At 42.5% G+C, this 16,405-nt stretch overlaps 1 protein-coding gene across 1 annotated transcript in view; it reads right to left on the bottom strand.

Annotated features, from left to right (window-relative positions):
* Positions 1 to 16,405, bottom strand: part of SLC25A13 (solute carrier family 25 member 13) — a 535,434-nt gene that overhangs the window by 452,641 nt on the left and 66,388 nt on the right. The window contains exon 2 of the mRNA XM_029588928.1: positions 9,220 to 9,273. Coding sequence (XP_029444788.1) covers positions 9,220 to 9,273 — 54 coding nt within the window. The remainder of the gene's footprint in view (positions 1 to 9,219; positions 9,274 to 16,405) is intronic.

The raw sequence follows: 16,405 nt of genomic DNA on the forward strand, positions 1-16,405 counted from the left end.
TAAAGTGGCGCATTATTGACCGAATTTTTTTGACATCTCGTGGTGGTGATCCTCAGAAGCTTCTTAACTATCGTGAGCAACGCTGGATTTTCCAGTTAAAAAACTATGCAACCCGATGGCTTAAATGCTGCCATCGAGTGGTACTCGTTGCTATGACAATTCATCAACAACTTTCGTCATTTCCGGTTTAGGATGGATTCTATTGGTTACTACTCCCTTTAAAATATGGCGCGAAAATGGACTCCCGGAAAAAGGACAACCAGTACTATTCTGATATGCTGCGTTTTATTACCTCACGTTAGTACCTCGTACTTATTGGATGTGTAACTATCATTGTTGCTATATTGTCACTAACTTTATTTTTTGAATTTATAGATAATAATTGCCCTTGACGAAGGCCACTGACGCCGAAACGCGGTCCGTGTCGGGCTCTCCGGTTGTAAGAACTCACGACCATGTCTCTGGCGATCCTCCATTTTGCCTATGAAGCTAAGTTAAATTTTTCGTTATAACCAAAATATAGGTCACGTATGGACTATGCACTATTGCACTTTAGCAACAAAATAAGTTTTGAAAAAAATACTACAAGACCTATGATTATACTTTCGGTATACCTTTTGCTAAATAGCAATGAACATGTATGCCTTGATATGAGGTCTGCTTACAACTAGCACACTGTGTACTTACACGATATATTGTATAGATTGTTTGGGATCATAGCTTTTAATACAATTGCTGATTTTCTCGCTATTCCCTGCCCAGTATTTTTGCACTAGAGGACACAATAACTTATTATGCACCATCATCAAAATTGCCTAGTTTGAACAATGCCCAAACACTGTAAATCAAAGTGAAATGTGAATCTGTATATCATGGAACATACTTCCCTTTTCTGGATTTAGATTGCAGTTTTACATATCAACATGCTTCACTGTCAACAAAGACCCTGAATGTACACAGAGGCTTTTATTCCACCTGCCAGTCCACCTAAAATTTCATTTACCATTTACTTGCAAATAATCAAAATGTTTTTCACTTAAAATCAACTAGCCATGCTACATTAAGAACACATAAGAACATAAAACTTGCCATACCGGGTCAGTCAAAGTCCATCAAGTCCAATATCCCGTTTCCAACAGGGGCCAAGCCAGGTCACAAGTACCTGGCAGGATCCCAAGGGGTAAACAGATTCCAAGCTGCTTATCCCAAGAATAAGCAGTGGATTTTTAAATTCCAATTATAATCATTGCTCTAGTTTCCTGTGACAAATATTTGAAGATTTTGAGGTAAAAATTAGCAAACTCTGCAAATGTGTATAGTTTTGCATATTAATGTACATTTTTATTTTATTGTATTTTTATTAAGTCCTTTTTTTGGATATTTCAGTGTCCAGTTAGGAAGAGGACATTGGAAAAACATTTCAGCCAGGAGAGGGAGAAGGATAGAGGATGGAGACTGCACAGAAGTGCAGGAGTAGGGAAGGATGTGGGAATCAGCGGTCAGAGGGAAAGAAGAAGTAAGGGGGATCAAAAGAGGTGGATGAAAAAGAGGAGGTTGGTCTTGGGTTGGGGAAATGGACTCAGGATCAGGAGGAGGGAAGATGATTTAATCATACCCCTTTCTCTCTATATCAATCTCTTCTTTCACACCATGTTCCCCTCAATCACAGCCCCTCTGATCACTTTGCGCTCTCTCTCTCTCTGCATTCTCTCCTTAGATTCCTTGCTCATACCCCACAGCTTTTTTGATCTCCTCATTCACTCTTGCCCTAGTCCCTTTACTCATTCTCTATCCTCCTCATTCTCTTACTTCATCCCACCAATGACTCCCTCCACTCCCCCCGCACTCTCCTCCAAGCCACTTATTCACTCTTACCCTTATCACACCAATCTCTCACTCTTATCTCACTCGCCCTCCTTTGAACCCTCTCCAATCCCTCATTCACTCTTGCCCCCCCATCGTCGCTCCCTTGTCCCTTACCCTCATCCCTTCACGTATCTCTATTCAACCTACCCCACCAGCCTTTATGTGTAATGCTGTCTCCTATAACTGTTCAAAGTCAGTGTAACTCAGGAGTATTTACAAAATGTCTCATCTCCCCATGGGGGCTGTATGCTGACAGTCCAACGAGTAAAGGAAGGGCCAATACAAAAAAAGTTAATGTCTTCCCTGGAGAATCAGCAAGCAGCCTGCTTGGACAAAGGGCAAACCACAAAATCCACACTACCTGCTGGCCAAAGTAAAGCAAAGCAGCAGAGCCCAGATCAGAGTCCATACAATTCCTCCGCCTAGGCTGCCGCCTCCCTGATGCAATCAGTGTTCTGTCCTCTAATTATAGAATGTCACATCCTTTATTGTTGGAGACACAGCTAAGGTCTATAATGTGTTCCCTAGAGCCATAAGCCAGGCCAGGCTTTATACTGTAGCCTAGGTGGGTATCACCACCTCCACACCTCCTCCCCAGGGCCTCTACTCTCAGCTTCTTCTTGGCCAGTGTTTCCTTTTTCTTCTCCTTTTCCGTCTCCTTCACTTGTTCCTTGAACTTGGAGCTGTGGTTGGGTCCAGGTTGTAGCCGAATTGCTCTGGGGCCAGGGTAACAATGTGCTTCTACCAGGTCACCTCCGCCCACTGCCTTTTCCACCGCTCCCACTTCCCGCATCACCAGTCTTCCACTATCTGCAATATCTGGTTCTTGTTGGTGGCAATCAGCTTCTTCATGGCCAGTTTCCTCCTCCTCCTCTCCCTTGCAGATCCAGGCCTGCATTTGGGAGATTGACAGCTCCCAGGATGCTCTCTCCTCCCAGATCTCCTGCAACCAGGCCAGGCCAGATTACATGTCAGAGGCCACTTTGTGCCACCGATACAGCTTCACCTCCCTAACAGGTTCCTATTGCCACAATGATGTATGCACATCCTCTAGGTCTGTCACATGCAGGCTGCCCAGGGCTCACCATAGAAGCTTCCAATAGTACTGCACTACCGACCCAGCGACAGGCAACATGGTAGGAAAACAGCTCTCTTCTCCAGTGTACAAATTCCGCTGCTCTGGCAGCAATTCAGGGGACACTGACAAATTCTGCAGAAGAGGCAAATTTTGTGGCCCTTCCTATGGCCCTGGTTTCCTGCAGCATATTTTTTCAAAATTCTGAAGCATGGGTTAGAACATTCTATGGCAGATTTTTTCAAAGTTTTACAGCAATTATGTGGCAAATATGCATAATTTAATATGCAAATGTATGCAACATACTTTTTTTTCCCTTTGTAAAAATAATCATTTTCTGAAATTTCTGTGACTAGTTAATTTATTCATTTCTTGATTAGAGGGAAAAAGATCTTAGTGACTGAGGCCGAGGAAGGAAGGAGGAAATGTCAAGAGGGAAAAATCTCAGAGGAGGGAAATGAAGAAGCTATCTCAGGAAGGGGGGTAGAGGGATAGTGGGATAAGGAATGGAAGATGACAGAGGCACAGAGGAAGGAGAGGATGGACCTTTCATCAAGGAGGATAAGGAACAGGAATGAGAGAAGGAAGATGGGAAGAAAGGGAAGATGAGAGATGGTGAGGAAGTGAAGGAGAGAAGATTAAGATGGGGGATAAGGAGGAGGAAAGAGGTACAACTGGGGATCACAGATGGAGTGGAGAATGAAGGAGACTAGGAGGGGAAGGAGTTCCTGAGATCCTTGAGGCGGAGAGGGAGAGATCCGGGGAGAGGACTCTAGCCCTGTTCTCACTTCCCAACCCTGATCCCTTCGCCTCCTTCTCTCTACTTTCCTCTTTCCATCCCCATTTCATTTATTGTCCCCCATCCCACTGGTCCCTTCACAAACACACCCATCCACCATTCCCTAGTATCTTTTACACAAACCCCAATTCCCTAGTCCCCCAATCACGCCAGTCTCGTCACAAACCTGCCACCAGCCCTTTCATTCTCCATCACATATTCCATCTCCCAGCCTCTTTCCCATTACTCATCCAACCTATCACAACCTCATCCCGTTTCACAGAACTCCCATCACAAACCCCAACCCCCTAGCTTTCCCATTTCACACAATCTTCCTCCCAAATCATACCTCTCCTTCTCCCTCTCTTATACCCACTTCCCTCCAGCCTCTCTAACAACTCCTCCCCCCCCCCCCCCCACACACACACTCCCTGCTGGCACTGGTCACACTGCAAGAAGAGGAGAAGCAACAGCACATCAGGCCACATTCTTCTCAGATAGCCCTGACTGCTGTTTTCAACTGTAGTGCAGTTCTCCTTCTCCTGAAGGGATAGAGGGTGTGTGTAGTGGACAGATGAACCAGGGAACAGTTTGATAGCAATAATGGCCAAAAGCGCCTCCATGAAACAGCAGCCCATAGCTTCCCCACCCAGGGGTGGATTGTGGGAAAATAGTGGCTCGGGGGATTTTTCTCCATACTGGCCCATGGGTACCCAATTACCCATATAATTTGGTGAGTCACCAAATACAGAATAAAGAGACCATAAAATATACACAGAAATGCAAAGACAAACTAAACTGGAAATCACAACAAGTTAGACCAGCGCTTCTCAACCAGTGTGTCGCCAAGCACCAGCAGATGTGTTGCGGGCTCCCGGTCTCTCCTGCTGTTCTTCCTTCCCTGCTGTCGTTGCTGCCGGGCTATCAGCACGTTCAAGCCCAGCGGGAACGTCAGCGGAGCTAGAAAAAGCTCTGGCACCTGTGGCTGGCCTTTTCTTCTTCCCGCGCTCCCCCTCCCCCCCCCCCCCCGACCTGGAACAGGAAGCGATACGCGGTGTGCGAGAAGGAAAGGCCATGCCGCATGGAAAAGTAGCAGCGGCGGCGGCAGCATCGGCCCCCGAGCAATCAAAGTAGATGGTAATCGGGAAAGAAGACAGCAGCATGAGCTTCCCGCGGGCAATGGGATTCTTCTTTCTTGGCCTGCGGGGGCTGGAGGAGGCTGCTGCATTAACATTTGTGCTCGGGGTGGGGGGAGAGAAAGAGAGAAGCAGCCAGTCAGCCTGTGTGTAAGTGAGAGAATGCATTTGATTGAGAGCATGTGTGTGATTGAGAGAAACTGGTCAGAGAGCTGATGTGTGTGTATATGTGAGAGACAATGAAAGTGACTGCTCAGAGAGATGACTGATGTATATGTGAGTGTGTGAGAGAGAAAAAGCATGGAAGTGAGAAATCTGGGTATGTGAGAAAGCATGGGAGTAAGAAGCCTGATTATGTGAGAGAGCATGGGAGTGGGAAGCCTGATTATGTGAGAGAGCATGGGAGTGGGAAGCCTGTGTGTGTGTGTGCGTGCATGAGAGAGAGACTGGTGTGTGTGAATGTGAGAGAAAGAATGTGATTCAGGGAATGAGAAGCCTGTGCACGTGGAGAGCGAGTATGGAAATGAGAGAGAGACTGGTGTGTGTGTGTGTAACAGAGAGAGTGATTATGGGAATATGAAGCCTGGGTGTGTGAGACACAGCATGGGAGTGAGAAGCCTGCATATCTGAAACAGAACATGGGAGTGGGAAGCCTGTGTGTGTGTGTATATATGCATGAGAGAGATCAGGTGACTGGTGTGTATATGTGTGAGAGAGAAAGAAAGTGATTATGGGAATGAGAAGCCTGTGCATGTGAAGAGTGAGCATGGGAGTGAGAAACCTGGGTGTGTGTGAGACACAGCATGGGAGAGAGAGACACCTGTGTGTGTGTGTGTGTGTGTGTGTGTGGGAGGGAGGGAGGGAGAGAGAGAGGGAGAGAAAAAGTGATTATGGGAATGAGAAGCCTGTGCATGTAGAGAGAACAAGCATGGGAGTGAGAGACTGGTGTGTGTGTGTGTGTGTGTGTGTGTGTGTGAGAGACAGAGAAAGTGATTATGAGAGTGAGAAGCCCATATATGTAAGTAGAACATGGGAGTGGAAAGCCTGTGTGTGTGTATGGCATGAGAGAAACTGTTCATGAAGGTGACTGGTTTGTGTGTCAAAGACTGTTTGGGAAATGATTGGTGTGTGAGAGACAGAAACTGGTCATGGGGGCATGACTGGTATGGTGTGTGTGTGAGAGACATGGGCCCTAAGGAAGAGGACCATGAGAATAGAGCTTAGCCACTACTGCTGCTTCTGCTATGTGCTACGGCCTGCATGAAAGAGGAGTAGGAGAGCTGCTGGAGGGGGTAAGTAAAGGTGGCTTTTTAAGTTTATTTTTCTTGATTGACTGCCATTTTAATTATTTAATATTATGTGATGTGTCTGCTTTTTTAAAATATTTTATTGGTGTTTGAAGAATTTTTAATAGTTTTTATGAGTTTTTAATTGTTGGATGTTATTCTGTTCATAGCTGTTTTGAAACATTTATTCTGCTTATTAGTATAGTTTTACAATTATTTCTATGTGGGGGATCTATAGCAGCTTGGCTTGTTCTGTTTTCCTAATAGGCGGTGTATTGGTTTTTAGGGCCTGATTTAATATTTGTAGTGTTGCCTTTTCATAGATAGGTTTGCTCCTGTTTGAGTATATTCCATAATACAGGTATAACTGTGTGCGGATTAGTTTATGTGCATTACTACAGATCCTGGGAATATGTTAGGTCGGTTCTGTGTCTGTTACCGAGATGAGATATTTTACTAGCATGTAACAGTTTGTATCAGTCTTATTTGTTGTGTTTTCTCAAGAGGACATACATTGGTGGTAAACTGCTGTCTTTTCATAAGTAGGGCTATTGAGCCTGGAACTGAGATGACACCAGATCATCATTTTTGTAGGGTGAGTTGTATGGGGAATGTCGTAATTCTGCTTTACATCCATTATTGTGGGTCAGGGGGGATTCCCGTGGATGCAAACTGTACTTTTACATCTAGCCCCATGACAATCATGGGTCAGTGTGTCATGCATGTGAACCTCTGTCAGGTGTGTCCCAACAGAAAAAAGGTTGAGAACCACTGAGTTAGACTATATGTAATGCAGCAATGGAAAAACAGAAAATACCATCATTCCTCATAAAACATCAAACAATAAAATCAAGAACTATAAAACATCAATCACAATAGGAAAATCATACTAAAAATATATATTTCAAAACTGCTGATGAATAGAACCTCCAGTAATTTAACTCATATACAAATTTTTGAAAATTTCTGTACCACCAATAAAATATTTCAAAACAGCACATATATCAAATAACATTCAATAATTAAAACTAATAAGGATTTTTAAAAGCCCCTGCTGTCCCCTTCTATGGGAGCTCTTGATTTCCAGTCACCCTGATGTTGTCGAGGATTAGGAAGTTATCCTCTCTCTCACACATACTCACATGTCCATTCTCTCTCACACATACACTGCCACACATTCATGCTCTTATATCCACCATAACCTCTCGCTCTCACTGACACTGACACACTCTCAGGCTCTAAAACACTCTCTCCCCCTCCACACAAACTCTTACTCCTTTGGATTTTCTCATACACACTCATGCTCTCACACTCACTGGCTCCCTCACGTACACACAAACACACACACCCAGGTAAGCTCCCAGTCATTCTCACACTGACACCCAGGCTCCCATGCATGCACACACATACACCCCCAGGCAGAGTCCCATTCATACACATGCACACACTAAAGGCAGATCCCCCTCTCTATCTTTTGCCAGCAACCTCGGAGCCTCTCTCATTCCTCTGCTGCCACTGTCACTGCTGCCACATGGCTATTGGGGAGGTGCCGATTGCTGCTACTGACACTGAAGCCCATTCTGCTGCCTCCTCTGTGCAGGCCCTGTGGGCTTCCATTTTCTCCATGCTGATCTCGTACATTGTGAGATCCGCATAGAGAAAGTGCTACTCTTGCATATTTCCAAAGATTACATGTGCCAATCACTAAAAAATAAATAATTTTTTTTTTACCTTTGCTGTCTGATCTTAGTTTTCTAATCAGTTGGTCACAGGCTTTTTTTTTCCACCTTCCCTGTCTTATTTTTTCCACCTTCCCTTTCTTATTTTTTTGCCAATTCCTTTTCTATTGTCTTTTTTTCTATTTCTTTTCTCTCCATCTTCTTCCCTCAAACACACAGTCAGGTTCTCATTCTCACATGCATTTCTCTCTCTCACACACTCACAGGCTCTGTCACATGCTCTCTCTCTCATACAATCAGGCTCTCACTGTCACATGCTGTCTGACTCTCACACACCCAGGCTCTCTCTCACTCCCACATGCTGTCTTGCTCAAGCACAGGCTCTCACTGTCACATGTTCTCTCTCATATAATCATTCATACACACAGAGGCTCTCACATGCTGTCTCTGCAAACATTCAGGTCCTCACTCCCACATACAGTCTCTCAACTCATCTCATACACGCACGCACACACACACTCTACAGACCCTCAGTCTCTCTCTCTCACCTCTGGGCCTCCTCTTCGCGGGTCGCCGCAGGATGGGCTCTGCAGCAGCCCTGATCTTCTCGGGCCATAGCAGCCCTGCTACTGGGCCTCTTCCTTTTCTCAGGCCGCTGCGACTTGGGATTCGCGGCGGCCCGTAAGCGCTGCTCCTCTTCTGCACGCGCTGATGCTCCTCCTCCTTCCTGCCTGTGCGGCTCCAGCAACGTTTACTTCTGGGGCCGCGCAGGCAGGAAGGAGGAGGAGCATTAGCGCATTTAAACGCGATCTTTTTCTTCGAGCCGTGGTGACGTGAGCTCCACCACGGCCCTGCCGATCTGCCTATGCGTGTTGCTGCTCAGCCGCCAGTGGGATGAGGTCCACCGGCGGCCGCATGAGCCTCCCTGCGCCGGGGGGCATTGGCTCCCCTCGGGATACCACTGCTTGCGGCACCCTAGGCCCAGGCCTAGTGCTTCCGCTGGCCCTGGCTTCCGCTCTCGGAGAAATGTCACGTGATTGGGGTGACCGGCCCACCGGGGCATACCTAAAGCCCCGATAGGCCAATCCGCCCCTGTCCCCACCTGACCCAGCTTGAATGTGAGGACCAGCAAATTCCATGGGAAAGGTCAGGATTTTGCCACCCTTTCTGTGGCCCCATTATAATGAATCCTGAACAGTTACTGTAAAACAAGTTTGTCACATTGATATTTATCTATTTTAGAAGCCCATTTATGTTATCCTCAACAAGAAGATTGTATAAAAACAATTTACACAATTTTAATTACTACTATCATATTTAAGTGTATATCGAAGTAATGCAATAAAAGGCAGAGAAATAATGCCTATTTAGAAAGGCTAAACCTTTACAGTTTACATACCTTAAGAAAAATAGTTTTCAACTCAGCTGGATCAGCTCTCTTTGTTAAAACCACCTACAAGTAAACAAAGTTATATTAGTGTACTTATTTTATAAGTGCTATGAAAAGGCAGGATGCAATCAAAACAAAATCAAAAAAGAAGAAAGGAAAATATTCAGACCTTTAAAAAGCATCTAGAGTATTTACCATACAATTTAACCCCTTTGTAAAAGAAGCTGGAGCAATTTAACACACATTAAAAAAAGGTCTTTCTTCCTTTACACCTACACAATAGTCACCTCGCAAGAGGAACAATGTACTTGTGTTAACCTCTGTTGTAAAGGCTCCACTCCACACTCTTCTAAATACAACAGAATTCTGCACCTATGTGGAACCCCTAGCAGGTAAAGACAGCTCTATCCAACATGTCTGCCTGATCTCACGGTCCCCTCCATCCAAGTTCTAATTCAGAAACTAACAGGCCCAGCCTTACTTACACAGCTGTGCCACTAGAGACCTATCAAGAAAAACATCTTAAAGATACCTTTCCTTATACCAATACATTTTCTATACTACTCTCCTCAGATTTATTTTCTATAAATTGTATTGCATTTTTTTTCCCTGGTCAGTTTCACAAAGGCTTGGGCTGCCATGTTTCTTCCTTGGTTTTTTGCCCAGAGCATCTGCAATTGTCCTTCATGTACCTTATCACATTCTACAGTTTAAGAGGAGACATCTCATTACAAAGATTCCAGATGTGCACTGATACCAATATCAGAGTTAGAACCTATGTAAAGCATTTTTAAACTAATTTAGAGAAAAAAAGGAAGTAAAATAATTATTTGAAATGCTTAGACAGAAGGGTAGAAGTCTACTGTATGTATCAGGCAAATTGACCAAATCTGAGTATGCAAAAGGCACGAGGACATTAAATTGTATACATGTTTACTGATACAGTATTTTGAAGAACATATTCCAGAGCAATACTACCTATATCATAAAATTATCCTGCAGAAAAACTACTGCTTTCAAATTTTAATGTTCACATAGTTTTAATACTGTTAATGGCTTTTCTATAATCAACACAAAGCTAAATCTTCACTATTCTAATAGGACACTCTTGTAGGTTTTTTTCATCATTAGGCAAAAAGCTGGGTGGGTAATAAATATCTATAAAATAATTACTTAGATTCCAGTCCAATTCTATGACTGAACAATTGTGCAATATTGCATCTTTCTCCAAGGAACCGCCTTTCAAACAATGTTCAAAAATAAATTCAAGTGAGCAGGACTACATACATCTGTTTCCATGCTGAAAAAATGTTATATCATTTTACACTGGTCCTTATAAAAGAGGGAATACGCGAGAAACCTTACGCATATATTGAATGTGGGAAAAGGTCTAGCCAGAAATTCGATATTGAACAAAAGAACATGCCATATTGGGTCAGACGAAGGGTCCATCAAGCCCAGCATCCTGCTTCCAACAGTGGCCAATCCAGGCCATAAGAACCTGGCAAGTATCCAAAAACTAAATCTATTCCATGTCACTGTTGCTAGAAAATAGCCACTGCTATTACTAAGTCAACTTAATTAATAGCAGGTAATGGACTTCTCTTCCAAGAACTTATCCAATCCTTTTTTAAATGCAGCTACATTAACTGCACTAACCACATCACCTGGAAACAAATACGAGAGGTTAATTGTGTGTTGAGTGAAAAAGAACTTTCTCCGATTAGTTTTAAATGTGCCACATGATAACTTAATGGAGTGCCCCCTAATCCTTCTATTATCTGAAAGAGTAAATAACAGATTCACATTTACCCGATCTAGACCTCTCATGATTTTAAACACCTCTATCATATCCCCCCTCGGCCGTCTCTTCTCCAGTCTGAAAAGTCCTAACCTCTTTAGTCTTTCCTCATAGGGGAGCTATTCCATCCCCTTTATCATTTTTGTTGCCCTTCTCTGTACCTTCTCCATCACAACTATAATCGCGACCAGAATCTTACACAGTATTCAAGGTGCGGTCTTCACCATGGAGCGATACAGAGACATTATGACATTTTTCATTTTATTCACCATTCACAAGGGAATGAAACCATTTATTTGTTCTAAATATGGAAAAAGGTCTGTCAGAAACTATCTTGAACAATAGAAAAAAAAAAAGTTCATCTAAAGAAAAATAGGACTATGATCAAAATTGTCTAAGGGAAAGGATTGCACTTTGTAGGATCACATGTTGTGTTTGTAAGTAGAATACTGGTTTTCCCCAATCAGTCTGTAACTGATTTGCATATTTTTCTACGAAGCAAGTTTGGATCCTATAGCTGATGTTCTTTAAACTGTAGAAGTCCAAGAGGGATTGTCTACTGGCAAACAAAGCAAGAAGTGTTTGTTAAGAAAAAAAATTGTAAGGAAGAAAGTTGATGGTATTTATTTTTTCAAGCACCTTATGGATCACTAGGGTAGCAAGATAGAACACTAGGGTTGTGCTTTCATTCGAAATGACAATGTTGACATTGTCTATATCATTTCATGTCGTTCTTTAAACTAAATGATAGAAAAAAACTACAAAATGTTCTGTTTAATTTGTATCTTTTTTTGTGCACACTATTTGCAAACAGAGTGCACTATTAGGAAAGCGTGCATATCAGTTCCCCAAGATAAGCATCATAATCCGGGATCTCCAGGGACCCCTTGTCCCACTCCCCCCCCTCCCTTGCCCCTGGAGACAGCTCAAGTTTCCCCAGAAAGGTAATATTTATGGAGAAAAAAACCTGTTCACATGTCCCGCCCCTGATCACCTACACTAGCCCACCCTCCTGACAAAAAAAACCAGCAATAAAACAAAAAAATTTAAAATTTTTCAAACTAGACAGAAAAAAAACCCAAACACTTTCAAATCTACAATTCATGTTTTTAATTTTGTGATCAACTGTGATACCGACTGGTAAGAAACAAAGAATAATTCAAAAACACTTATCAGTCAAAAAAAAAAAAATCAGCAATTCCCAAACCTATTCTTAGGGAACCACAGTCAGTCCGGCTTTCAGGATATCCACAATGAATATGCACACAAGACATATTTCCATACAGTGGAGGTAGTGCATGCAAATATAGCTGTCATTCATTCACATTTATAAAACCACCCTTCCAGCAAGGGCTCCAGGCAGGAATATAGATGTTTGTTTATTCATGCTAGATATCCTGAAAACCTCACTAGATGGAAGCTGGGATGCTGCAGCTGAGGGATGGGGAAAGGAAAAGATGTTCCCCAAGGACAGGTTTGGGAACTACTGAACTAGATCACAGTTCCCTAGACCAGTGGTTCTCAACCTTTTTTCTGTCGGGACACACCTGACAGATGGTTCTCACATGCATGACACACTGACCCATGATCGTCATGGGACTAAATGTAAACATGCACTCTGTATCTACAGGAACCGCCCTGAACCCCCAACAATGGGTGCAGAGCAGAACTAGGCCATTTCCCGTTCAATTTACCATACAGAGAAGATATTTCTGGTGTCATCTCAGTAACAGCAACATAAACACTCTCTCCTACCAGGCGCAATAGCCCTCATTATGAAAAAAACTGTCATTTACCACCAATATATATCCTATTGAGAAAACACAACAAATAAGATTGAAACAAATTCCTACATGCTAGTAAAATACCTCACCTCAATCACACACCCAAAATCGACCTTCACCAAGTACAGAAAAACCACAAATTATAAATATGGAGACAGGAACTGGAATGGAAAACCAAAAAAGCCACTTTTGCATTCAGTGAAAAACTGAAGAAATGGAAAAAGAAATATAGCACCTAACAGACTCCTAGGATCTGTAATAATGCATACAAACTAATGCCCAAAATGTTACTCCAGCATTTTGGAACTCATTCAAACAGTAACAACCCTACCTATGAAAAGGCAATACTACAAATATTTAACCAGATCCTAAACACCAATACATCTCCTATTAGGAAAACAGAACAAGCCAAGCTGCTATAGATCACTACACAGAAATTACAAGCTTGCAGAACACCTTTACCTGTGACATATCAAATACAGAATAAAGTGACCATCAAGTTAATATGATAGATAATGAGGATACAGTTCATTTGTTTTACTTTTTTATTATTATAAATTTTCACTGTGTCTTTGTGTTTTCTAACTGAATATGTTTGTATTCAAATCAATTTAAATAAAAATAAAGTTTAAAAAAAAAGTGGCCATCAAGTTAATGTTTTTGGTTTTCCATCGTTGCGACTCAAGCACGCAAGGGGGTGGGGGGGATTTTAGTTGATACGCACACCAATGCAATTACCTGTTTCCCCAGTTCATATCCAGTTCACCCCAATAAAGGAAAGCACTTCCTAAACCCCCTCACTAACTTGCCTCCCTTTTACCCTATTTTTTTGATATATGACTTGCACGTCATCTATAGCAGAAGTAAAATTATGTGGTAGGGGGAATCACAAGGCACGTGCTGACTTCACTTTAGACTCAGCCTGCCCATGCCCCTGCCCTTTTTTGGATATCTGTGATTTGTGCACGTAATGGGAGATATGCGAGTACCCAGGCAGGTTTTAAAATCCAAGCAGCGCGCGCCAGGCCGAGTCACACGCGTTATCTCCCGGCTTTGATGCGCGTAGGGATTTTACAATCTACCAGATTGCAAAGAACTGTTTATGAATCTAAAAAATCAGAGGCTTTCCTGAGTAGCTAAGGCTAGACAGAAAAGGTGCTGTTTCTTTTATTGAGACATAGATTACTTCAATAAGCTGCTCTGTTTATACTAAAATTTTCATGCAGATGTTATGCTAAGTATCAAAATGTTTCCGATGTGTTTTTTGAGCCTGAACAATTGAGCCTTTGAGTGAAAAGATTGTGCAGTCAAATACCACCCCATACATCTTGATTTTCCTGGTTTCTGATATTTCATCAGATGTTTATATTTGCTTGAAGTGTATTTTTAAAATTGTATAAAGTTTTTTTTTAAAACTGGAAGAGAGATTGTGGGGCTTTCGGTACATTCCTAGCTCTTTTTGACCATATAAATCCTCGCAGCATCTGTATTGCCTGTCCAGTGTAAGTGTGCCTTGGGATTGAAAAGGTTGGGAAATATTGTTATAGAGGGAGATCTTGTCCAACAAACTTGACTGAGCTCTTTGATAAGTTAACCAATGTAGTGGATTAGAGAAGGCACAGCAAACATTGCTTATCTGGACTTCAAGAAGGCTTCTGAAACCATTTCACATATAAAACCATGAAGCAAATTAGCCACGGTGGGAGCAGGATAGAAAGTTGTTAACTCAGTGAGAAACTGGATAAGCCACAAAACTCAGAATGATGATAAACTTAGCCCACTCAGATCTCTCTGAGGAATCCAGCAACATGTCCTAGAGCTTGGTACTGAGGCTCACACTATGCACTAAGAACATAAGAACATAAGAAATTGCCATGCTGGATAAAACCAAGGATCCATCAAACCCAGCATCCTGTTTCCAACAGAAGCCAATAACTTTATTAATAATATAGTAGAAACATATAGAAGAGAAAATATGCATATTTGCAGATGACAACTAACTAGATATTTTAAGGGGTAGATGAAATGAAAGCTGGCTTAACAAAACTGTAAGGATGATCAAGAGCTTGAAAACTGCCTCAAATGCAAATACATGTAAAATCATGCATTTGCATAGCAAAAAAAATTAAACTACTTAGGGGACAATTTCCAAAAAACTGCTGAACAAGTAAGAAAACCTAATAACACTGAGCCAGATATTCAGCCAAAATAACTTGCTGGTTTTTTCAACTGAATATCGAACTAAATGTAAACGCTCAAAATTTAAGTGGATCTATTTAGGCCCACCATTTATACAACTGGATTTGTGAAGGTAAATTTAGCTGGTTATTACTGGAAAAAAAACATGCTAAGTAGCTCAATAAAAAAAAAAAAACTGCCCCAAGAACACCTGTGGCCACTACCCCTTTTCTGCATAAATTTAGCCTGTCAAAAATGGACAGGGTGAATTAATTGGGTAGATTGATCTGCCAAACTTGCAAAAGGTTAGCCAGATAAATCTTTTGAAAATCTAGCACTTGTAATTAGGAGGACAAAAAGTGGCAACTACCAAATAGAAAGGGGATCTGGTAGTAATCATCTCAGATGACCTAAAGGAGCCAGTCATTTTGATAAAGCACCAACAGAAGCTAACAGTATACTTGGGCTCATAACTAGAAGCAACACTACTGGGAAGAATTCGAAACATAGCTTCCACACAGGCCTAAGAAACTTCAAATTAACTCTCTCGAAGATGTAAGTTACAGCGGAAATAGGATAGAAAAATATTCAAATACCCAGCAAGTTTCAATAAATTTAGTCCTGGGGAAATTCCGCGATAGTGCAGAATTTGTGCAGAATTCTCCCTTCCCGCAGATTTCTTCCCTCGCAGAATCCACCGCACCCTCTACCCTCACGCAGATTTCCTCCCTTGCCTCGCAGAATCCACCGCAGCCGAATGCTTCTCCGGAAGAGGAAGCAAAACCGGAAGCATCGCAGCACAAGCGAGGTTCGCCGTGAACAGGGAGCGGAACCATCGCAGCACAGGCGCGTACACGGAGAGTGGAGGCATCGCAGGTCGCAGCACAGGCGCGTGCACGGAGCGCGGAGGCATTGCAGGCGAGGTTCCCATATGGAGAGCGGAGGCAGCGTGGCACGGGCGAGGTTAGCACAGTGCAAAGGCCAGGACCCTACAAATTGGAGAGGGGGGGAGGGGGAACTCACAATTTTCAATTTGTTGCAGAATTTTCAATAATTCTGCACAGAATTTCCCCAGGAGAAAATAAAGGTACAAGAATGTAGCATTTACCATAGAAAAAGAAGCTTAAGGTCAAGAAGCCATAATTTAACATTTGAAGGCGAGAGGCTCAAAGAAAATATGAAACAATACTTTACTGACCAGGATGAAACAAATACAAAAGGCAGTGGAGGGCAATGATGGAAGATTGAGTAATATCTCTTCTGCACTGGGGCAGGGCAACTAGCTAGGTCGATCTTACAAATCTAGTATGGTCGCTCTTACCAATCTAGTATGCTTTGGTAAGAGACAACAGAAACCAAAAAACACAAACTCTAGCAAATGTAAAGTCAAAGGAGGCCATTCAAAAGGCTCCAGACAACAAATAGTACTCAA

The sequence above is a fragment of the Rhinatrema bivittatum genome, chromosome 2 (genome assembly GCF_901001135.1).
Source record: "Rhinatrema bivittatum chromosome 2, aRhiBiv1.1, whole genome shotgun sequence".
NCBI lineage: Eukaryota > Metazoa > Chordata > Amphibia > Gymnophiona > Rhinatrematidae > Rhinatrema > Rhinatrema bivittatum.